The sequence below is a fragment of the Anomaloglossus baeobatrachus genome, chromosome 5 (genome assembly GCF_048569485.1).
Source record: "Anomaloglossus baeobatrachus isolate aAnoBae1 chromosome 5, aAnoBae1.hap1, whole genome shotgun sequence".
Lineage (NCBI taxonomy): Eukaryota > Metazoa > Chordata > Amphibia > Anura > Aromobatidae > Anomaloglossus > Anomaloglossus baeobatrachus.
The window spans coordinates 72,142,132-72,168,518 of NC_134357.1; the positions used below are offsets into that span (position 1 = coordinate 72,142,132).

At 44.0% G+C, this 26,387-nt stretch overlaps 1 protein-coding gene across 1 annotated transcript in view; it reads right to left on the bottom strand.

Moving 5' to 3' along the window:
- The window catches only part of BTRC (beta-transducin repeat containing E3 ubiquitin protein ligase), a 353,763-nt gene that overhangs the window by 116,364 nt on the left and 211,012 nt on the right, over positions 1-26,387 (bottom strand). Inside the window, exons 4-5 of the mRNA XM_075352305.1 lie at positions 22,484-22,715; positions 5,548-5,734 (exon numbers count right to left, since the gene is read on the bottom strand). Coding sequence (XP_075208420.1) covers positions 5,548-5,734; positions 22,484-22,715 — 419 coding nt within the window. The remainder of the gene's footprint in view (positions 1-5,547; positions 5,735-22,483; positions 22,716-26,387) is intronic.

The window sequence follows — 26,387 nt, forward strand, 5'->3', positions numbered from 1 at the left end:
GGGGGTTTATAGATAATTTCATTGTAGAAAGTTGGAGATAGGATATTACCTTTCAGAGGAGACTTCATATAGCTGAACATTCAGCGATGTGACCGTGTGTTGGAAGTGCTTGATGCGTAAATACTGAATGGGGGAATATTGAGCACACGTTTATCTTGGTATATTGCCTCGGTGTGGCAATTTCTGTGGAAAAGCTTTGGTTGTCAATATACCAGTAATGGGTGTTCTGGGTTTCACTACTACAACAGGGGGCAGGAACTGGATGTGGCTTGCGAACCGCTCTCAGAACTGAATGTGGCTTACGACCGCCTCTCATAGCTGGATGTGACCCGTGACTCTATCTCAAAGCTACATGTGGCCTACGACCACCTCTCATAGCTGGATGTGGCTTACGACCACCTCACGTAGCTAGATGTGGATTGTGACCCTCTCTCAGAGCTGGATGTGGCTTGTGACCCTCTCTCAGAGCTGAATGTGGCTCACGACCCTCTCTCAGACCTGGATGTGGCTTGTGACCCTCTCTCAGAGCTGAATGTGGCTCACGACCCTCTCTCAGACCTGGATGTGGCTTATGACCCTCTCGCAGACCTGGATGTGGCTCGCGACCGTCTTTCAAAGCTGAATGTTCCTTGTGACCCTCTCTCAGAGCTGGATGTGGCTCGTGACCCTCTCTCAGAGCTGGATGTGGCTCGTGACCCTGTTGTGAATGTCAGTTATGCTTTTGCTGCTGTGAGGCTCCCTCTTGTAGCCAGGAATGGTTTGGACAGAGACCAGGTGTGTTGAGCAATGGGCGTTTCCATTGCTAACTCTCTGCCTATTTAAACCCTGGTCTGCTAGCAGGCTATGCCGGATTTCAGTTGTTCTTTGTTCACCAGCCTGCTTCATTCTGCTCCAGACCACATCTACCCCAGATAAGTGCTTGGCTCTTTATTTGTTGTTTGGTTCTCTTTGCTCTTATCTGAGTTTGTCATTTGCTGTGGTGATTGTCAGTTTATTTGCAAGCAGGGATCTTCCCTCTCAGTTTCTTAAGGTACTGTCACACATAACGAGATCGCTAGCGAGATCGCAGCTGAGTCACCGTTTTGGTGACGCAGTAGCGATCCCATTAGCGATCTCGTTATGCGTGACACTTACCAGCGATCAGGCCCCTGCTGTGAGATCGCTAGTCGTTGCAGAATGGTCCAGGTCATTTTCTTCAAAGGCGACGTTTTGCTGGGCAGGACACATCGCTATGTTTGACACTGTGTGACAGGGTCACAGTGACTGCTGAGATCGTTATACAGGTCGCTACTGCGACCTGTATTGTTCCTGCATCGCTGGTAAGATCTGACTGTGTGACATCTCACCTGCGACCTCCCAGCGACTTACCTGCGATCCCTATCAGGTCGCATCGTTTTCGGGATCGCTGGTAAGTCGTTGTGTGTGACTGGGCCTTTAGTCCATGTGTTTCTTGCTTCTTGAATTTGTAATGGTTCCTGCTTTCTGTTCATTGGTTTGACAAGAGCACCTGATATAGGATGGAGTGCAGATCGTGCGATCTGAGGGCTTTTTGTACTATCAGGTTTTTGGATTTTTGCAGGGTTTTTCTCTGGCCAGCATCAGTCCCTTTCCTATCCTCTCCTATTTAGTCAATGAGGCCTCACCTTTTGCTAATCCTATCATCCATCTGTGTATTGTGTTTTCCTATATCACCGCAGTCTTTGAATGTGGGGGGCTTGCTATTCTTTATCTATTTTCTGAGGCAGAGAGTTATTCATCTTTCCTTCCTTTAGGATAGCTACCGTATTTTTCGGACCATAAGACGCACTTTTTTTCCCCCAAATGTTGGGGGAAAGTGGGGGGTGCGTCTTATGGTCTGACTGTGGCTGCGGGGAATGAGGGTGCTGCAGTGGAGCGGGTCATCGGGGGCACGAGCAGGCAGCAGCAGTGCCTGCCGTGACCACGTGGGCCCGCTCATTTAATATGCACGCCCATCCTCCCGCTCATCTCTCAGCGCTGAACCCGGCGCTGACAGGTGGGCGAGGTGATGGGCAGGGATAAACAGTCGGCCCACATGATCACCCATGGCAACTGCAGCCTGGAGTGACCATGTGCGGCTGTATTCACTGCCCCGCCGCGCATCATCATCAGTGCGGGGGGCAGTGAATCAGTACACATTACTCACCATTCCCCTGCAGCATCGCGATCTCCTGTCTGTGCCGGTCAGCTGACTTGCGTGGAGACTAGCGGGGCGCCCAGCGATGACATCATCGCTGTGCGCACGTGTCCACACGCAGCTGCCGGCACAGACCACCGGAGGACATCGCGATGCTGCAGGGGAATGGGGACAGCTCCACTCAGCGGTGCTGCCGCTGACATAGACGGTAAGAGGAGCGGTGCTGCAGGGAGTGAGGTAAGGTGAGTATGAACGTTTATTTTTTTTTATGTGCCACAGGATGCGGCCATACACCAGGATGATGGGGGTATATTATGAGCAGCATGGGGAGTATATGAGCAGGATGAGGGTATATAGCAGCATGGGGAGTATATGAGCAGGATGAGGGTATATGAGCAGCATGGGGAGTATATGAGCAGGATGAGGGTATATGAGCAGCATGGGGAGTATATGAGCAGGATGAGGGTATATAGCAGCATGGGGAGTATATGAGCAGGATGAGGGTATATGAGCAGCATGGGGAGTATATGAGCAGGATGAGGGTATATAGCAGGATGGAGGTATATGAGCAGCATGGGGAGTATATGAGCAGGCTGGGGAGTATATGAGCAGCATGGGGAGTATATGAGCAGGCTGGGGAGTATATAAGCAGGACATTACCCCATAACAGTGTCAGCAGCAGATCCTCGCCCCATAAGTGTGTCATGACCACATTTTTTGGTTAAAAGTTTATTTTCCTCCTCTAAAACCAGGGTGCGTCTTATGGTCAGGTGCGTCTTATAGTCCGAGAAATACGGTAGTTCTCCGGCTGGGTTCGCGGTGCACAGGATGTTAGTTCCCCCCTCGGCTACTTCTAGTGTTCATGGTTAGTAAGGGGATGGCGGCCAGATTAGTTGCCAATGCTCTTGTCACCTTTTACCAATGATTTATGGTGGTCTTCCATGGTTCCGGATCATAACATGACCCTCTCTCAAAGCTGGATGTGGCTCGTGACCCTCTCTCAGAGCTGGATGTGGCTTGTGACCCTTTCTCAGAGCTGGAGGTGGCTCATGACCCGCTCTCAGAGCTGGAGGTGGCTCATGACCCGCTCTCAGAGCTGGAGGTGGCTCATGACCCACTCTCAGAGCTGGAGGTGGCTCATGACCCACTCTCAGAGCTGGAGGTGGCTCATGACCCACTCTCAGAGCTGGAGGTGGCTCATGACCCGCTCTCAGAGCTGGAGGTGGCTTTTGACCCTCTCTCAGAGCTGGATGTGGCTTGTGACCCTTTCTCAGAGCTGGATGTGGCTCTCAAGGTCAGAAAGATTAGAGACGTCTGTGACAACATGGACTCTCAGTGCCTAACATGGGTTAACTTTCTTAAAATTCAGCCAGGCATGAAGACAGTTTGTTTATAGATGGGGGATAATCCCTTGTTTTACAAGACTCTTGGGAGTTTAGTATTGAGGTTTTTGTTGACTCATGTAATTAATTGCCTTGGCTAATGAAAGCCAGACACCCAGATAAATCAATTATGCGAACTTTCCATTGTATTAATAAGTGAATTGCTAGATGTGATGTAACTTACCTGTCTCCCCCTTGTCTTTGGATATTTGAATATGGCTTGAAATCTAGCCAATAAGAGCCCAGTCTTATCCACCAATCGTGAAGACACTAATGGTCTGAATGGAGAGCTCAGGGGTATAAGAAGGAGGACTGTCCATTGCCAGAGAGACTCTTGCTACATGCTACTAATTTAGGATCTGCGGATCCGATTGGCAAGCCAAAACCGAACCTGGATTATAATACTACATGGACTTCAGCATCGAATGCAAGGATTCGGCTGTGATATCAAGGACTACCTAAGGAAGGAATCCAGCTTGGGACAATCCAGTCATCTGACTACAGACTTTGCAGACCTCAGACAGCTTCCTAAATCTGGTGTTATTCCATTCTCGGTGGGTGCCCGCCGAAAGCGGAGTGCTGCTGGATTGGAGTAAATAGCCCTGGAAGCTCTGAGGCACGGACATTCAAATCCCTTGTGAGCCAGCGGAAGGGTGAGACTCTGTTGCTTGTTACATTTGTGTGTTTTGCTGGTTATGTGCTATGTGCCGTTAATTGTTTGGGGATCCAATAAAGTCTTAATATTGTGATTCCCTCACCCTGTGTTGTCTGAGTAGTGTTCCGCCCACGGTTAAGGAGGTTGGGCGTTCAGTTGTGATGAGCCCTGGGCCATGCTGTCTTTCTAAAGGAGGCCGGGCCAGCGGACGATAGCACCCACTGACCCCTGTGTCTCCACAACCTCTGCTGTAAAGTCTCTTCCTGAAGTAATACCCCTTGTATCTGGACTTCAATTCATGATAACCTATTAAAGGGAACATATGTTCTAAATCTGACAGGCCACTGCACTGAAAGCCTGGCTACCAGGAAGAAATGAACTTTACTCCTCTTGTTAGCCTCAGCTTTTAGTCATAGAGGTGCGGTTGGAGCAGTTTCAGTCACTGCTCGGTATAGAATTTGTAACTGTAACCATGTCCCGACACTGACTGACACAGATATCCCAGCCTATATTACTAGGAGAGACACTCCTAACACTCCTACAAAAGAAAACTATGAAACTTGGATTAAGCTGCAAATTGCACATCAGGGAGTCTTAAAATCAATGAAGGAATGAAGATTGCAGACTGACACTTAGTACAATGTTATTAAAAGATAACTGCTAGCTAATAAAAAAAAAAACAAAATGGTATTTACATGGAGGTATGTGGTTATGCAAAAAATACATTGTAAACATTTGCAGGTGTCTATTGGAAATGCAGCTGCAGGGAGAATATAAAGTTATGTTCTCCCTGCAGCTGCTTGTTTACAGCCTTGGCACCACCGCAATAACTGGAATAATTCACTGTTCTGGTAGCAGAGTTATAATCACCCTTATACCTCCTTGAATAGCAGTTAGCTCTGCAGTGTATGTACAGATGCATATGTCATTCAAGGGCTTAGAGAGTCATCATAGTGCAGTCATTGTATATTGAATGGTGACTGTTCAAAGTCTTGTGCTGCCCCGGGGACTCAAAATGAGCGGCTCCAAGGTAGGAAGTATCACTATGGCTGCAAGTAAATATAGTTTGGAGTTTTCTTGATGATAAGTGATAACCTTTAGTTAAAAGTTAATGAAATTTCACTTAGTGTAAAAGGTGTCCAAAGCATTTAAAATCTAGATTTCAACCTTTTCACTGCAAAGTGTGAAATGTGAGCTCAGATAGCTGCGTTTCTGCAACAAAATCCCCAGCGGTTTTTAATAGTGAAGATTCTCCTGCATATTCTGTCCTCCGGGAGGTCCTATGGGAGCGTACCCTCATTGCATATACATTGGGGCATCACATGCTTAGATTCAGTAACCAGACTATTTCTTACCATCCTCTTCTCTCTGCCAGTCCCCTCCACAAAGAGTCTGTTCGCACCATTCTTTCAATCAGTTTTTTCCACAACATACCATCCGATGTGACTCGGTACCACTCCTTACACACAAGTTCTGCAGAGCACAGCGACTGGGCATCCAGGTAGGACAAGATATTTTCTGCTATATGATCAAGTCCACGAGCTGCAATTAAAAGAGGATCCCATGAAAATAACCAGCAGACCCAAATACATAAAAATACATAAAAAAGACAGGCCAAAAAAGGGGGGAAAACAACAACAAAAAACAATGGACGGGCAAGGTTTAGAAAGAAATGGCTTAAAAGAAAAATAAATAAATATAAAAAGCATGAAATAAAAAGGTTTAAAATCTCCCATTTTACCTCCAAAAAAATGTACTGTATTTTTTAAGAAATTTAAATATTGGTATCTCATGAAAAAGTAAAATACGTTATTAATCTAACATAGTAACTACCTTAAAAGAAACAAAAAAAATGGCACAACTGCTGTTTTTTTTAGACATCTCATCTATAAAAACAAACAAATTATATATAAATACATATAAATAAATATACGGTAAATATATATATATATATATATATATATATATATATATATATATATATATCATAAAATAGTTAATGATCAAGGAGTCTTTTGAATACAAAAAAATAGTATTACCAAGTCCAATGACAAACATTAGGAATTTCGATTGTGAGCCCCAATAGGAATAGTGATGATGTCTGTAAAGCGCTGCGGACTATGATGGTGCTATATAAGTAAAATAAATACAAACAGCAGCTCGTCCCGCAGAAAAGAAGCACAGACAGCAAAATAAAGTCATAGCTCTTATTATTTGGTTGTTTTTTGGGGCATCCGTATTGCTTCAATTTTGTCTCCATTTACATTCCCCCCCCCCTTTACCTTTTTTTTTTTCTTTTTAAAACTGAAGATAACCTGTTTCAACTTTTTCCCATTGACACTTGGCAATGGATTAGTTAAAAATGGATGAAAAACAGACTGAAAATTGAGGTCTTCTTTTTTTTCACGACTCTCCATAGACTTGAATGGCCGAGTCTGATCCTCAAAAATGGATGAGAATAGGACAGCCTCTGAGCTTTATGGGGATGGGCAGCTGGGTTACCAACTGCCCAAAAAGTTCAGGACAGTTCTGTAAAAATAGGGCACTTTTTGAGCTGTCCATAATTTTTTTTAAGGTGTCGTGATTTAATTTTAATGTTCAGACTGCATTTTGGAAGTGCTAGAAGTCTTTTTGTCTAGTGCCCTCAGACTATGCACCCCTCCCCCATTAGCCACAGGTCATTTTATTCTCAAGTAGCAGGTTCCTACTTGCCCATATACATGGAGGTTTGTAACCCAGACAGAGGCTTCAGTTCAGAGTAGGTTCCCAGTATACAAGTATGCCTTGACGTGGCTACTGGGCAGATATAGAAATGGCCATTTTTGTATGCTAAATATCTAAATTTTTCCTAGATTTCATTTTAAGCTGTAGAAACCTATACGGATTATTTTGATTATAATTATCATTTTATACTGAATGCAGCCATGTCTACATATCAGTATTATGGACTGATGACACGAATCACTTATATTTATAATGAATACGATTTATTATGGTTTTCCAATGTGTCCATAAAAAAATTGTCTGTGATTTTTTGACAAGCGGTCCAGAACAAGCAAAAAATTAAGTTGGCGACCCTGATGGAAACCTGGATTTGTTAAAAAAAAAAAAAAAAAAAAAAAATGTGTGAAAGGTTCCATTATAATCTATAGGTCAGTGTTCGCTCAGTCTTAATGACAGACCGCACACTTTTGAGAAAAACGGATGTGTGGACACAGCCTTAAAGGGAAGGGGTCGCGTTTTTTTATTTTTGTATTAAAAATAGTGATTATGAAATAAAGTATTTTTAATACAAAATTAAAATCACTGCTTATTTAGTTTTTATTTAATTCTAATTTTACTGGAGGCACCGGGGGCTGCCATATTGGATTTGCTGTGTGTAACGACAGTTATTCACTCCTTTATGGCAGCCCCTGTCCATAGAGAACAGTGGTCGGGATCCAACACCATTTAGTAACGTTAGAGTAGGGGTTTGCTGTGACCTGGACGCGCCCCCTGGGCTGTCCAGATCAAAGCAGAGGGAGGAGATCAGTGCCATCATTGTGGAGCTCACAGCGTATGCTGTTTGTTCCACTTTACCCCTGTCAACCGCCGGGATGTGAGAGTAAGGGGCGCCGGGCCGCCTCTCCTCCTTTCCCCCCCCCCGCCGTTACCGTCTTTGATGACACCCCCTCCCTCCGCTCTACCCAGCCCCGCTCTCCCCCACTAATGCTGCCGACGCCACTGCCCCTCCCCCCGCCGTTACCGTCTCTGTCTCCAAAGACACCCCCTCCCCCCGCCACCGCTGCCTCCCCTCCCCCCGCCGTTACCGTCTCCAATGACACCCCCTCCCTCCGCTCTACCCAGCCCCACTCTCCCCTCGCTACTGCTGCCGCCACCACCTCCCCCAGCTGTTACCGTCTCCAATGACACCCCCTCCCTCCGCTCTACCCAGCCCCCGTCGCCGTGTCTGTGTGTGTTTGTGTGTCTCTGCATGTGAGTACCGGCGCCCCTCTCCCAACCACCGCCGCTGCTACCGTCTTCAATAACACCCCACGCTCCCCTCCTCCCTTCCGCCTGCCACCTGTCGGCCTGTGTGTGTACCGGTGATACTGTCTGCAAGCTGTGTATCTAATCTTCTCCTGTGTGATATGGTCTGCTGAGCTGTGTATCTAATCCTATCCTGTGTATCCCCTAGACTTGAATGGGTGCGAGAGAAACAAGGATCTCATTGTACCCGCAGCATACTGCAATTGTTTTCTCGGTCCGATTAGGGCTGAGAAAATAATCGCTCATGGGGGAGCGGCCCCATAGAGTAATATTGGTCCGAGTGGAATGCGATGTTTTATCGCATTCCACTCGCTCCGATTTTCATGCCGTGTGTCTTAGGCTAACCCCTTCAGTACCGGATGAAATTAAATTGCTCCTAGTCAAGGTAAATGGCAAGCGGGCACTAAAACGGATCTGTGATCTACAATGCGCGGTCACCTTCTGATCCCAGGTTGCCCTGAGATCACATCAGGTTGCGACACACTCGTGACACTAGGTTATGAGAATACACTGCGCTGCCTAACAGCATAACCTGTACCTCTGAGGTCTGCATACATAAATGATAATAAATACTGGATTTACTAAGTCCCATCATTCAAACTACTGGCAATTTTAAGTTGTGCCTCTATTACTCCTCCTGGATATATATGACTGCATTAGTAACTGGGTGTTATCATTCTGCTTGCTGATAAGGCGTGAGCTTACAAAGTCAGAACTGATCGTATCAGAGTATGTATGACTATACTCCACTGACAAGAAGAAAGGTATTACCCAGTACTCTTTTCATTCAAGCATTTCCAGGAGGAATAATAGAGTGAGAGCACTGCGTAAAGTTCTGAAAAGCATTATTCAGAATTGATATTTTATATGGAATGTACAGGGGAACCTTGGTTTACGAGAACAATCTGTTCTGGGAGTGTGCTTGTAAACCAAGTTACTCGTCTAGCAAAGCAAAATTTCCCATAGGAAATAATGGAAGCTCAGACAATTCCTTCCACAACTTGTGCACTGTCCCATCCTGGTCCCCTATTGTGCCATTCCACACATGCGCGCACACATGTTATGCTCTCCTTACCCTCCGTTCCCTTGGCGGCCTCCTGGTTCTTGTAATCCGCAGGTACAGTATGTGTATCCGGTAACCATCGCGACGATGCAGGAGCTTCTGCTGTGAGCGTCACTGTCATACGCAGGAGTCGCTTGCCTCTGATTGGCCAGTGCGCTGACGTCAAAGGCATAAGCCGCTTGCCTCTGGTTAGCGTGCTGCCTTTGAGAAGCGCTCACAGCGGAAGTTCCTCCATTGCCGCAATGGTTACCGGATACACATACATACCTGCGGACTACAAAAACCAGGATGCCGCCAAGGGAACGGAGGGTAAGGTGAGCATAATACGTGTGAGTGCGTGTGTGTTTGTGTGGACTACAAGAGCGGGTCAGAGAGCGGTGAAAATGCGGAACCGGAAGTGTGTGCGGTATTTTATCGTACAGCAAAGCTTGCTCGGGAACTGAGTTACAAATTAAGGCTATGTGCGCACTAGAAAAGTGATTTTTCTCAAGAAAATTTCTTGAGAAACTTCTGGGAGTTGAAGATTACCGCATCTGCGGTAAAAAAACGCACCAAAACCGCGGGAAAAACGCATGCCTTTTTGCTGCGGTTTTTCATAAATAAAGCATGTTGAAAAAGAGAAAAGAAAAAGGTCATTTCCTTCTGATATAGATAGATAGATAGATAGATAGATAGATAGATAGATAGAGGGATAGATAGATAGATAGATAGAAGGATAGATAGATAGAAGGATAGATAGATAGATAATGGATAGATACATGGATAGATAGATAGATAGATAGATAGATAGAGGGATAGATAGATAATGGATAGATAGGATAGATAGATAGATAGAAGGATAGATAGATAGATAATGGATAGATACATGGATAGATAGAGGGATAGATAGAGGGATAGATAATCAATAGATAGAGTCCCTGTGAGCACACACTGCATTTCTCACAAGCGATAGTGTGTTCACATTACCGACCATGGGAAATGACCTGTAATTACCTCTCTGCAGGCTCGTTGCGAGGCTGCATTCAGTATGTCAGTCGCGGCTGGATGCAAGCATCGTGGGACCTGCGTGGATTACGCTGGAGCTGTGTGTTGGGGGGGGGTTAATAAAGGGGTGAAAGAGGGGCTTTTTGTCTTTTATTTAAAATAAAGGATTTTTCGGTGTGTGTTTATTCACTTTACTTACAGGTTAATCATGAAAGACGCTGCCATGATTAAACTCGGACTTAAATGGCAGCGATCCGCCGCCATTTAACACTAGAACTACTGAGGTAGTCATTTTGACTACTTTGCACCATGTATTTCTATATAGGTGTCACGAGTCCAGTAGTTCTAGTGTTAACTCATTATTACCCTGATTGCCACCGCATCATGGCAATCTGGAAGAGCTGGGACACTCCGGGACTGCCGCATAATGGATGCAACAGTCCCGGGGCAGCTGCAGGCTGATATTCTCGGCTGCGGGAGGGAGGAGGCATTAACCCTGGTCCTCGCCCTCCCCAGCCTGAGAATACCGGGCCGCCACTGTGTGTTTACCTAGGCTGGACGGTAAAAATACAGCGGAGCACACGGTTTTTTTTTTTATATGTACGTTTGATTTGTATGTGTATTCTATATGTCTGTGTGTGAGTGTGATCTGTGTGTTTTCTATGTCTGTGATGTGTGTGTGTGTGTATTCAATGTCTGTGATGTGTGTGTGTTTACTCTCTGCTCCGCTTCCTCTTCCTGTCATAATGACATCACTTCCCTGCAAAACGCAGGCAGTGATGAACATTATGTCCCGAAACCGCGACTATACCGAGGGTATACCGCATATCATTTGCTACCAGCGGTATTTTGCGATTACATTACAGTGAATGGAGTGAAATACAGCAGGTACCTGTGGAAAAGAAGTGACATGCACATTTTCTCAAAAAATTCTGAAGAAAGAATTTTCTTGAGAAAAAAACGCAGTGTGCGCACAGCTATTTTTTTCCCATAGGTTTTGCTGGGAAATATCTGCAGAAAGATTACAAACATTTCTCAAGAAATTTCTGCAGCAAAACCGAGGGTAAAAACGCAGTGTGCGCACAGGGCCTTAGGCTATGTGCCCCCGTTGCGTTCTGTCCCTGCAGAAATTTCTGCAGCGATTTGAACAGCACACGTGCGCTTCAAATTGCTGCAGAAATAGTGCGTACTGAAAAGCCGATTTAATGCGCTCTAGATGCAGCCTCTCCCATAGACAGAGCGGGGGCTGCATGCAAAGCGCATGAAAGAAGTGACATGTCACTTCTTAGAACGCAGCGCTTCGGGAGCAGCCGAAGCACTGCGTTCTAATACGCCACGTGGGCATGGTTTAGGCACAATCATCATAGATTGTGCTGAGGACGCAGGACGTTACGCTGCAGTGCAGAAGTGCAGAACGCAGCGTAATCATGAAAATACGCTACGTGGGCACATAGCCTTAGGGCGGCTTTGCACGTTGCAACATCGCACGTGCGATGTCGGTGGGGGTCAAATCGAAAGTGACGCACTTCCGGCGTCACTTTCGACATCGTTGTGTGTAAATCCTAGATGATACGATGAACGAGCGCAAAAGCGTCGTTATCGTATCATGGTTGCAGGCTCCGACTTTTTCATAATTACGCTGCAGCGACAGGTACGATGCTGTTCCTCAATCCTGCGGCAGCACACATCGCTGTGTATGAAGCCGCAGGAGCGAGGAACATCACCTTACCTGCCGTCGGCGGCTATACGGAAGGAAGGAGGTGGGCGGGATGTTTACATTCTGCTTATCTCCACCCCTCCGTTGCTATTGGCCGCCTGCCGTGTGACGTCGCTATGACGCCGCACGACCCGCCCCCTTAGGAAGGAGGCGGGTCGCCGGCCAGAGCGACGGTCGCAGGACAGGTGAGTGCATGTGAAGCTGGCGTAGCGATAATTTTCGCTACACCAGCTATCACAAGATATCGTACCTGCGACGGGGGCGGGGACTATCGCGTGCGACATCGGCTTGCGATGTCGCAACGTGCAAAGCCCGCCTTACAGCAAGCTTTGCTCGTATAGCGAAATACTCGCACACCAAGTTACTTGTAAACCGAGATTCCACTGTACATCCTTCACAGGAGCTGAGGTTTTCCTAACTTGGAAGATATCATGTATTCACCTGGTATTATGCCGATTGATCAGGGACTGACTGCTGGGACCTTCGCTGATCCCGAAAACGGGGCTGTAAAATGCCTTGTATGGATCTTATTGGGCTCTATGGAGCTACTAGAGACGGGTAACCCGAATATAATCCCCATTATTGAGAATATTAGAAAATTTACTGTGCTCCAGTAGAAAAAGTTTTATGTCCCTGAAAATATCTTGTACACACAGATCTCAGATTCCCGGATGCTTAATTGCCCGTCTGGCAGGAGCTTTCTACATGAGCCGTGCCTAAGTCCTGTCCTGCCTTATGGGATAATTAACCAAATTTTATCTTAATCAATATACCAAAAGCGGCACTGAAATAAATGGAGAAGCTTAAGCGCCTGATTAATGTCCTTACATTTATATTAGCGGATTTATATCTGCGTACAGTAAGGCGGTTTTATATACTCTTTAGAAGAGACGGTCATGGCTATTAAAATTGTTAACCACCCACTCAAGCCTAATCTTCACCCAAATCTCCCGGGAACAGACGTCTATAAACCAAGATAGTTGCTCTCACAACCTCTTCTGGGAGGAGGGGGAAAGGGGAGTAGAAAACGAAATAAATAAGAAGTGGCAGGAGGTTATTTCTGTACATGTCACATTTTAGTAGCGTGATAAGTATATTAGGAGTCTCCGCAGGAGGGAGGGAGATGGCTACCATAAAACTCCTGGTCTCCTCATTACTACATGGGGCTGTTAAGCGTCCGTGTACAGTCACATGGAGATGCCGCAATCAGGTGACCATCACGGACATGGAGGCTTTATCAATTTCATCCCTGCAAATTGGTGACACACTCAAACCAGTTATCGGTGTACGGCCATGCCTCATAAGACTTTTTGAGGTTAGTTAGCAAATCGCTTTGTACGTAATATCACAAGTTCCTAGAGGAGGGCGACTCTTCGGGCAAACTGCGATGACGTGGATGGAGAGGATTGTGACTTCTGGTATGTACGGTTGTGTAAACGCAGGACATTAAAAAAACTAAAAGAAAGAGTAAGGCTAGGTTCACACTTCCGTTAAATTGTATCAGTCACAATCCGCGGCTCTGGTAAACAACGGAATCCGTTTGGCGGATTCCGTTGTTCCCATAGACTTGTATGAGCGGCGGATTGTGACTGATGATGCTGCGTTGCATCCTCCGCCCGACTGATCAGTCGTGGGACGCCTGACCGCGGGGCGGAAGGAACGCAGCCTGTAACGTTTTTTGAGCAGCGCAATCCGTAGGATTTTGCTGCACATGCGCTCTCTGGCTCCCTGCACAACTAACCAGGATACACATCGGGTTACTAAGCAATGCGCTTGGGTTAGTTACCCGATATTTACACTGGCTACGTGTGCAGGGAGCCAGCGCTAAGCAGTGTACGCTGGTAACCAAGGTAAATATCGGGTAACCAAGCAAAAAGTGCTTTGCTTTTAGTTGCCCGATATTTACCCTGGATACGTTTGCAGGGAGGCCGACACTTCCCCGCTCGGCTCCGCCCCCTCCCACACTCCGCATGTGTACACACACACTCACACACACACTCACACACACACTCACACACACTTACCTGTCCCCAGCCCTGCAGTCCCCGCGGTACTGACGTCCTCAGCGCCACGGCCCCATTCGGCTCCACCCTCTCGCGCTCCACCCCCTCGCGCTCCACCCCCCGCACACAACAGAGTCCAACAATGAATTCTGTTCTTTGTCATCCGTTGTACAACGCATCAGTCACATGCGTCAAGCAACGCATGTGACTGATGCAAAACTATGGAAATGTGAACCTAGCCTAAGCTGAGTAATCGAGGTCACCAACAATTTTCAATTTTTATTCAATACATAAAGACATAAATAAGCCTATACTCACCCCCGGTGCGGCTGCGGTTCCAGCGATGTCTAAAGCCACGTTCCCAGGCCACGCATGACATTGTTATGGTCTGGTGTCACTTACTGAGCTTTTTGCTGTCATTTTGATAAAATCAGTGTTTTCTCTATACAGAGCCCATGACTATGCTGGACTACCTGCAGCACGCCAAGTAGTCCTGTAATGATAAACTACTGCTGATTAATCAGTGATTATATCAAAACTACACTAAGCAGCCCAGTAAGTCAGAGGTCCCCAACTCCAGTCCTCAAGGCCCACCAACAGTGCTTGTTTTTGGGATTTTCTTAGTATTGCACAGGTGTTGCCCAGGTGCTGGTTCCAACAGCAGTGCAATGCTAAGGAAATCCTGAAAACATGCACTGTTGGTGGCCCTTGAGGACTGGAGTTGGGGAACCCTGCAGTAAGTGACATGCTGTTGGAATCAAGGTCTCTGCCCCTACATTATGCTGCTCTCAGATTAGGTGGTGAAAATCTGGTGACAGATTCCCTTTAAGCAAAAAAATATGCAGGACACTGGTCCAAAGGCTGCGGCTGTAGTCTGTGGCTGCCTCAACAGAACCCTGCGATCTTCCTCCTACCTACCAGCACCATTTCTAATTAGTAGGTCTGGCCCAACGTCATTGTAGTGGCATGATGGACACATGGCATTGCGCCAGGCCTACCAATCAGGTTGACAGGTAGGAGTAGCTCCGCATGGCTCTGGTCCGGTAGCCACAGACTATCAATATGGCCACTGACCACGGTCCTGCAAAATCTTATTGCTGAACTCTAATAGGACATTTTATTGTCGGGAGTGGGGGATATTCTGTGACACCGGAGCACGTCTCTTTCCGTCTCTGCAGCAGAACCTCTTGAATAACAACACTTGTTATAGATAATGAACTACTTGATAAAACATATGATTGACATGTCGGCATCCCAAGAGGTTCTGGGCAGCTGAAAAGCTTTATTGCATCTGTTTTTGTAGCGTACAAGTGGCCGTCCCCAGGGGCTGCAATCATTAAATCTCCCCAGCCCGGAGGGACAACTGGCCCCCAGCCACCCAACCCAGCTGACATCCGACCGTGCGTAGAAACGCCATTAAAACTTAATATCTCCCTGTGAGTCTTTGCTTCTGTTGTGACAAACCTGCTTGGGTTTAACCATCTGCTGCCCAGAAACAAAGCCATCGCATTAAATGTTTTAGTAAATTTGGCAGTGAAACAAATGACAATTTAATCAGCGGCGGTATAGACGCCCAACGGCGGTATAGACGCCAAATGCCTGACCACTGTAACTTTTTTTTTTTTAATTTGCTGAGAACCCATCCTGTGCCATATACCATATACCCAGTAGTGTAAGGCAGGTCTGGGAGGGAAAAGGTTAAAAAAAAAACCCCCAAAAAACAACGAAATGGTAAAATGTGATTCAACATGGAGAAAAATAAAATGGAAATTGTCCATCTCCTCTGGGTATAGACAAACAATATACTTAAAAGGGTTCAAATATATCAAAGCAACAATAAACCAAAGAATTAAACAAAAAATAAATAGAAAAATAACTAAAAAAAAAAAAAATTATATATATATATGCAGTTAGGTCCAGAAATATTTGGACAGTGACACAAGTTTTGTTATTTTAGCTGTTTAGAAAAACATGTTCAGAAATACAATTATATATATAATATGGGCTGAAAGTGCACACTCCCAGCTGCAATATGAGAGTTTTCACATCCAAATCGGAGAAAGGGTTTAGGAATCATAGCTCTGTAATGCATAGCCTCCTCTTTTTCAAGGGACCAAAAGTAATTGGACAAGGGACTCTAAGGGCTGCAATTAACTCTGAAGGCGTCTCCCTCGTTAACCTGTAATCAATGAAGTAGTTAAAAGGTCTGGGGTTGATTACAGGTGTGTGGTTTTGCATTTGGAAGCTGTTGCTGTGACCAGACAACATGCGGTCTAAGGAACTCTCAATTGAGGTGAAGCAGAACATCCTGAGGCTGAAAAAAAAGAAAAAATCCATCAGAGAGATAGCAGACATGCTTGGAGTAGCAAAATCAACAGTCGGGTACATTCTGAGAAAAAAGGAATTGACTGGTGAGCTTGGGAACTCAAAAAGGCCTGGGCGTCCACGGATGACAACAGTGGTGGATGATCGCCGCATACTTTCTTTGGTGAAGAAGAACCCGTTCACAACATCAACTGAAGTCCAGAACACTCTCAGTGAAGTAGGCGTATCTGTCTCTAAGTCAACAGTAAAGAGAAGACTCCATGAAAGTAAATACAAAGGGTTCACATCTAGATGCAACCATTCATCAATTCCAAAAATAAACAAGCCAGAGTTAAATTTGCTGAAAAACACCTCATGAAGCCAGCTCAGTTCTGGAAAAGTATTCTATGGACAGATGAGACAAGATCAACCTGTACCAGAATGATGGGAAGAAAAAAGTTTGGAGAAGAAAGGGAACGGCACATGATCCAAGGCACACCACATCCTCTGTAAAACATGGTGGAGGCAACGTGATGGCATGGGCATGCATGGCTTTCAATGGCACTGGGTCACTTGTGTTTATTGATGACATAACAGCAGACAAGAGTAGCCGGATGAATTCTGAAGTGTACCGGGATATACTTTCAGCCCAGATTCAGCCAAATGCCGCAAAGTTGATCGGACGGCGCTTCATAGTACAGATGGACAATGACCCCAAGCATACAGCCAAAGCTACCCAGGAGTTCATGAGTGCAAAAAAGTGGAACATTCTGCAATGGCCAAGTCAATCACCAGATCTTAACCCAATTGAGCATGCATTTCACTTGCTCAAATCCAGACTTAAGACGGAAAGACCCACAAACAAGCAAGACCTGAAGGCTGCGGCTGTAAAGGCCTGGCAAAGCATTAAGAAGGAGGAAACCCAGCGTTTGGTGATGTCCATGGGTTCCAGACTTAAGGCAGTGATTGCCTCCAAAGGATTCGCAACAAAATATTGAAAATAAAAATATTTTGTTTGGGTTTGGTTTATTTGTCCAATTACTTTTGACCTCCTAAAATGTGGAGTGTTTGTAAAGAAATGTGTACAATTCCTACAATTTCTATCAGATATTTTTGTTCAAACCTTCAAATTAAACGTTACAATCTGCACTTGAATTCTGTTGTAGAGGTTTCATTTCAAATCCAATGTGGTGGCATGCAGAGCCCAACTCGCGAAAATTGTGTCACTGTCCAAATATTTCTGGACCTAACTGTATATATATATATATATATATATATATATATATATATATATATATATATACATATATATACATATACATACATATACATACATACATATATATATGGTATACTCAACACAGTGGGATGTATTGCACATTTTGTGCACAGGCCACAAAAAAAGTTTAGCCTTTTTTCAATACTGCGCGAAACCCGGCGCTCACCCCAATGGGTGGGGCCTATGGGAAGGGGTGTGGCCTAATGGTGCAAGACAGATTTACTATAATTTACTGTGCAGTGGAAGAATGCATCAAATTTTCCATCTCTGAATAAAGTTGTGTTAAATTACGGCAAATTTGCCAGGCCAATCTAAACCATGCCCTTTTTCATGCTCCGTCCACTTTCCAAAAAGCTGGTGTAAAAAAGGCCAAAAGGTGAAAAATTAAGACGCAACTATAGTATATGTTGCTAACATGTCTGCTTTTTCTATGCAGTTTTCAGGCGGAAAGGGCGTGATAAATCGGCCCCATAGTATTGCAATGTACTACATCCAAGCCACACCTTTTTACAGTGAAGCCACACCCTGTCATGTAAGCCACACCCCCTTTTTGGGTAACATAATCAATGTGCGTGTGCGCCAGGATCCTGCAGCATTTCGAATAGTGAATCTTAATCACTATTCATATAGTTATAAAAGGGCTTAGATGATTGTTTAAATTGATAAAGCCCTTTAAGTAAGACCAAGTCATCTATCTATATTATAGAGCATAGGTCTGCTCAGTGAGGGTCCAAGTACGGGATGCAACTTCCTCTGTTATTCGTGTGATGTTCTACGTTGTCCTCCCGACTTCCTGCCTGTGGACAGGTAAAGAGACACACACACACACACACACACACACACACACACACACACACACAGTCGGGAGGACAACTTACAACAGCACACCGATAACAGAAGTGGAGCTGACTCACCAGCACATACGCAGTAGATTCAATGGGGGGGGTGAATGGTTGCAGGCTGAAGAACACTACTGTGCACTCGCGGGATTTGCCCCCCCGTGGCTGTGATGCTGAGAGGAGGTGACCGGAAGGATAAAGAAGCACGGAGGCGGGGATTTCTTACAGGGAAGCAACCTCCCAGTAGCCGAAACACAACGCCCAGTAGCCGAAACACAACGCCCAGTAGCCGAAACACAACGCCCAGTAGCCGAAACACAACGCCCAATAGCCTAGTAGGCTAATTTCCATATAGTGATCGAAAGTAATATTTGTGGAAGAAGGCATCTGCTATGAGGCATACAGGTAAGACTACTTTCAACATCCTGTTACCTATATGCCCATAGTAATAGCTTACAAGAGCCAAAGGTGGTGACAGATTCCCTTTAAGGGAGACAGCTTGCAGTACCATTCACGGCCAATACAACATGCATGAAGCTGTATTACGTCCTACTCCCCAGTCACTTAAAGAGGACCTTTCATCATATATTTCATGTTCAATTGGATACAGGATGCAATAGTGGCTACAAAGCCTCTTTGTTGCGAAGGTATTAGAAGTCTAAGTATTTGACCTCTAAAGAGTTAAAAAAAAATTGATTTCAAGTGGGCATTACCAGAGAGCTTTCACTGGGGGCGTGTCCTTCTTCCTCTTGTTAATTTTGACCAGACACAAAGTGGAGGTAACACACCGAGGAAAGAGGCTCCATTCCTGCAGTACTGCCCCTCGCTCCACACTGACTGCTGGAGATGAGAGCTCAGAGCTGCTGATTAATCACACTCAGGTCTGCTGTGCGCCAGCGCACGTCATTACACCACTGCAGTGAGGAGAGCAGAGAGTTTGTTAACCCCTTCATGACCGTCCGATATTGTGCTTTCCGTTTTTTTTTCCCCGCCATTCTTCTTCCGAAAGAAGTAACTTTTTTATTTTTCAGTCAATATGAGGGCTTGTTTTTTGCGAAACGAACTGTACTTTTAAATGAAACCATGAGTTTTACCATATAATGTAGTGGAAAACAGCAAAAAAAGAATTTCAAATGCGGAAAAAGTGCAAAAAAAAGTAGGATTGCACTATTGTTTTTGAGATATTTAATTCACCATGTTGACTATATGATAAAACCGATGTGTGGGTGTGATGCCTCAGGTCGGTGCGAGTTCACAGACACCAAACATGTAAAGTTTACTTTTATCTAAGGGGTTAAAAAAAAAACAAAAAACAACAAAAAGGTTTGTCCGAAAAAAGTGGGTAGGTTTTGCACCATATTCCGTGACCCGTAGCGTTCTCACTTTTCTTAATATAGGGCTCAGTGACGGCTTATTTTTTGCGTCTCGAGCTAACGTTTTTAACTGTACCATTTTTGCGCATATGCTACGTTTTGATCGCCTGTTATTGCATTTTGCATAAAATTTGTGGCAACCAAAAAATGTAATTTTGGTGTTTGTAATTTGTAATTTTTTTGCCGCTACGCTGTTTACCGATCAGGTTAATTGATTTTATATTTTGATAGATCGGGCGTTTCTGAATGCGGCGATAATAAATCTGTGCATATTTTTTCAACTCTTTAATTTTCAATGAGGCAAATTGGGGGTGATTTGAACTTTTAGGTTTTTTGATTTTTTAAAATTTTTCAAAAAATTTTTTTTACATTTTTTTTTTTTAAATTTTACTTGTCCCCCTAGGGGGCTATAACGATCAGCAGTCTGATCGCTCATTCATTTCTCCTGATCAGAGCAGCATCACTCAGACCGGGAGAAATGATCATCTCTTGTAACAGCCAGTATTCGGCTGTTTGTTGACAAGACCTTAGTCATGTGAGCCCGGGAATCATCACATGACCCTGTGCTACCATGACAACCACTGGATCCAAGTGATCACGTCATGTGACTTCCGGTGGAGGTCTGTGAGTAAAGTTATAGCATGATTGCTATTATAATGGTGCTGTCATATATTGACAGCACCATTTAAGGGGTCAAAAGGTACGGGCGGAACACGATTATGCTCATGCCTGGTAGGCACGCATGTCAACTGTAGAAATCAGCTGAGATGAGCACCAGCCGGGGGAGATTAACACTATGACCGCTAGGACAGAAGATTAGTGCCCGCGGTCGTTAAGCGGTTGATGTTATTGTGGGGCATGCTCTTCCTTCTCCAGTGTGATGCTACCGGGGATATGAGTGATAGCATCATATGAGGAAGAAGTAAATGTGTCCGGTCAAATCTCTCTGGCAACGCCCACTTAAACTTGGAAAAAAAATTAACTGTTCAGATACCAAGAGAGGAGAAATTAAAAAATGTTTGTGTGATATTAGTTACTACTTATGGGTAGTACAAACGGTAGAGTAGTCAGGAAAGCTGGGGTCTGAAAACAGGAGGACACGTATGGACACAGGGATTATACAGAGGTGTAGTCAGGTCACGATCCGAGGGTCAGAATGCCGGCATGTAATGGACTTAGGGAGTAAACTGAGACGTAGTCAGGTAATAGTCCAAGGTGAAAAGCCAGGCGGTCGCAACAGGAACAGAGAGCAGGCACAGAGGAGTCAAACAACAGTCCAGGGTCAAGACACAAAGATCAGAACACATGCAGGAACACAGGCCAACAGCACAACTACAGAACCAGAATGTACAACTGGCAAGGTTCTGGGAGAGCATTCTTAGTAAAGAAGCAGAAAAATTATCCAGAAGATGAAACAGCTGAGCAATCAGCACCTCCCAGAACCAGCACGGAAGCCTGCACTGTCAATTACCATGCCAGCCCAGGAAAACACAGCAGAGCATCTCCTAGTTGTGTGAGATGCTCTGCACAGAGGAATCATGTCAGTTTGATTCAGCTCTGTGTCACTTAGTCATCATGTGTCCAAATCTACATGAAAAAATTAGTGAAAGTTTTTTTAAACAGCTGATCACTCGGGGGTATAGAAGTTCTGAACCTACCCCTGTATATATAGCAAAAGCAAAAATGCGATTGCCGCAAAAGAGTATCAGCTTACTGTGACTACCAAGTGTGAAAGCTGTATTTATTTTTGTTGTTGTTTTTTACTTTTGATGGTGAAAAAACAAAACAAAACAAATTAAGACTTTGAAATAAATAATAAGGTAAAAACATGATAACTGGTCATTTTCCGACATTTGATCCCTTAAGGAAAGGGTTCTTTACAGTTAGAGCAGTTAGACTGTGGAATGCCCGACCACAAGAGGTAGTAATGGCAGACACTATAACAGCTTTTAAAAAAGGGCTGGAGGATTTCCTCAGTACATACAACATTGTCGGTTATCAGTGACTAAAGGCCGCTTTACACGCTGCGACATCGCTCAAGCGATCTCGTTGGGGTCACGGAACTTGTGACGCACATCCGGCCGCTTTAGCGATGACGTTGCGTGTGACACCTTTGAGCGATTTTGCATCGTTGCAAAAATGTGCAAAATTGCTCATCGGTGACATGGGGGTCCATTCTCGAATATCGTTGCTGCAGCAGTAACGATGTTGTTCCTCGTTCCTGCGGCAGCACACATCGCTGCGTGTGACACCGCAGGAACGAGGAACCTCTCCTTACCTGCGTCCCACCCGAAATGCGGAAGGAAGGAGGTGGGCGGGATGTTACGTCCCGCTCATCTCCGCCCCTCCACTTCTATTGGGCGGCGGTTCAGTGACGCAGCTGTGACGCTGAACGAACCGAACCCTTAGAAAGGAGGCGGTTCGCCGGTCACAGCGACGTCGCAGGGCAGGTAAGTAGTGTGATGGGTCTGGGAGATGTTGTGCGCCACGGGCAGTGATTTGCCCATGTCGCTCAACTGATGGGGGCGGATACCCATGCTAGCGATATCGGTCACGATATCGCAGCGTGTAAAGCGGCCTTTAGGCACAAAATGTAGAATTGGTGGAGGAAGGTTGAACTAGATGGACCTAGGTCTTTTTTCAACCTAAGTAACTAAGTAACTATGTATCTGCAGCCATGATCTGATCAGGCTACTGTACCTGGAAGTGCTGTGATGAAATCCCTTTGTAGCATTGGCTTTAGGTAGGTATTTATGTGGCCGTGTTGGTAGTGACACATTCGAGAGATCAGGTGCTCGACAAACTCCACCTGATCGCACTCGGACCACTGCTCAAAGTACTTGACGCAGAGCTCCTTCTCCTTCTCGTAGTTTGCGGACAGCTTCCTCTGTTTGGGCACGATCATGCTGGAAGTGCCATTGGCGAGTTTAGTCTGCGGAAAAAAAAAAGAAATAAATATCAAAAATAAATAATTAAAAGGAAAATAAAAGCAATGGTACATGACACAAGTTGGGCACACATAAATCCAGGAAATACATCTGTTACACAACAGGGGTAGAAAAAAAATAAAACACCAACCGTATAAATTGGCTGACAGGGAGTATCTATCTGCCTCTGTCAGCCAGAAAACAGCCGAACATTCTTGCAAGGAACTCTGAAAAGGACATTACCACCGACGCTGGAAGTGCGCATAAAATACCAGGGACTGTTAAATGGGAACCCAGAGTGACACTTTAATGTACTCAAATGAATTTCATGTTCTTGCACGGAGAGGCTTGCAAACAATTTAGTACAGGGCTATGAATATGTTTCGGTGGGAGGCTGGTGCACATGGAGACAAAAGGTCACGATGGAGCAACGACATCGTCAGGGTCCCAAACATTGCGGTTTTTACACATATCTCTAAAGAAATTAAGAAAAAAATAACCATATCCAGATACTTTGCTATTTAACTATTTGGAGCTGTGTCAGTTTTTGTTCTTTTGGGTTAATTAAGGGGTCAGTAGACTATCAGCTTAAGAAGAGCAACTGTGTATTGAGACTTGTACTAGAAATGCCCCATGGCAAGAATATGCAGATTAGATCTCTCCAGGAAGGAAAGAATTCAGGTGCATCTCAATAAATTAGAATATCCTCAAAAAGTTCAATTATTTCATTAATTCAATACAAAATGGGAAACGCATATATTATATAGTCATTACACACAGAGGGATCTATTCCTATATATTATATAGTCATTACACACAGAGGGATCTATTCCTATATAGTATATAGAGTCATTACACACAGAGGGATCTATTCCTATATATTATATAGAGTCATTACACACAGAGGGATCTATTCCTATATATTATATAGAGTCATTACACACAAAGTGATCTATTCCTATATATTATATAGAGTCATTATACACAGAGTAATCTATTCCTATATATTATAGAGAGTCATTTCACACAAAGTGATCTATTCCTATATATTATATAGTCATTACACATAGAGGGATCTATTCCTATATATTATATAGTCATTACACACAGAGGAATCTATTCCTATATATTATATAGAGTCATTTCACACAACGTGATCTATTCCTATATATTATATAGTCATTACACACAGAGGGATCTATTCCTATATATTATATAGTCATTACACACAGAGGGATCTATTCCTATATATTATATAGAGTCATTTCACACAACGTGATCTATTCCTATATATTATATAGTCATTACACACAGAGAGATCTATTCCTATATATTATATAGTCATTACACACAGAGGGATCTATTCCTATATATTATATAGAGTCATTACACACAGAGTGATCTATTCCTATATATTATATAAAGTCATTACACCCAGAGTGATCTATTCCTATATATTATATATAGTCATTACACACAGAGGGATCTATTCCTATATATTATATAGAGTCATTACACACAGAGGGATCTATTCCTATATATTATATAGAGTCATTACACACAGAGGGATCTATTTCAAGTGTTTATTTCTGTTAATGTTGATGATTATGGCTTACAGCCAATGAAAACCCAAAAGTTATCTCAGAAAATTAGAATAATTAACACAAAACACCTGCAAAGGCTTCCTAAGCATTTAAAATGGTCCTTTAGTCTGGTTCAGTAGGCTACACAATCATGGGAATGACTGCTGACTTGACAGATGTCCAGAAGGCAGTCATTGACACACTCCACAAGGAGGGTAAGCCACAAAAGTTCATTGCTAAAGAAGCTGGCTGTTCACAGAGTGCTGTATCCAAGCATATTAATGGAAAGTTGAGTGGAAGGAAAAAGTGGTAGAAAAAGGAGCACAAGCAACCGGGATAACCACAGCCTTGATAGGATTGTTAAGAAAAGGCCATTCAAAAATTTGGGGAGATTCACAAGGAGTGGACGCTGCTGGAGTCAGTGCTTCAAGAGCCACCACACACAGACGTATCCAGGACATGGGTTACAACTGTCACATTCCTTGTGTCAAGCCAGTCATGACCAATAGACAATGCCAGAAGTGTCTTACCTGGGCCAAGGAGAAAAAGACCTAGACTGTCGCTCAGTGGTCCAAGGTGTTGTTTTCAGATGAAAGTAAATTTTGCATTTCATTTGGAAATCGCGGTCCCAGAGTCTGGAGGAAGAGTGGAGAGGCCACAATCCAAGCTGCTGAGGTCTAGTGTGAAGTCTCCACAATCAGTGATGGTTTGGGGAGCCATGTCATCTGCTGGTGTAGCTCTACTGTGTTTTATCAAGACCAAAGTCAGCACAGCTGTCTACCAGGAAATTTTAGAGCACTTCATGCTTCCCTCTGCCGACAAGCTTTTTAGAGATGGAAATTTAATTTTCCAGCAGGACTTGGCACCTGTCCACACTGCCAAAAGTAACAATACCTGGTTTACTAACCACAGTATCACTGTGCTTGATTGGCCAGAAAACTCGCCTGACCTAAACCCCATAGAGAATCTATGAGGTATTGTCAAGAGGAAGATGAGAGACACCAGACCTAACAATGCAGATGAGCTGCTATCAAAGCCACCTGGGCTTCCATAACACCTCAGCAGTGCCATAGGCTGATCACCTCCATGCCTTGCTGCATTGATGGAGTAATTCATGCAAAAGGAGCCCCAACCAAGTAGTAAGGTATTTACTGTACAGACTTTTCAGTAGGCGCCAACATCCGAGTTTAAAATAATTTTTTCAGTTGGTCTTCTATAATATTCTAATTTTCTGAGATAATGACTTTTGGGTTTTCATTGGCTGTAAGCCATAATCATTAACAGAAATAAACACTTGAAATAGATCCCTCTGTGTGTAATGACTCTATATAATATATAGGAAAAGATCCCTCTGTGTGTAATGACTCTATATAATATATAGGAATAGATCCCTCTGTGTGTAATGACTCTATATAATATAGAACAATAGATCCCTCTGTGTGTAATGACTCTATATAATATATAGGAATAGATCCCTCTGTGTGTAATGACTCTATATAATATATAATAATAGATCCCTCGGTGTGTATTGACTCTATATAATATAGAATAATAGATCCCTCTGTGTGTAATGACTCTATATAATATATAGGAATAGATCCCTCTGTGTGTAATGACTCTATATAATATATAGGAATAGATCCCTCTGTGTGTAATGACTCTATATAATATAGAACAATAGATCCCTCTGTGTGTAATGACTCTATATAATATATAATAATAGATCCCTCTGTGTGTAATGACTCTATATAATATATAATAATAGATCCCTCTGTGTGTAATGACTCTATATAATATATAATAATAGATCCCTCTGTGTGTAATGACTCTATATAATATATAGGACTAGATCTCTCTGTGTGTAATGACTCTATATAATATATAGGACTAGATCTCTCTGTGTGTAATGACTCTATATAATATATAGGAATAGATCTCTCTGTGTGTAATGACTCTATATAATATATAATAGATCCCTCTGTGTGTAATGACTCTATATAATATATAGGAATAGATCCCTCTGTGTGTAATGACTCTATATAATATAGAACAATAGATCCCTCTGTGTGTAATGACTCTATATAATATATAATA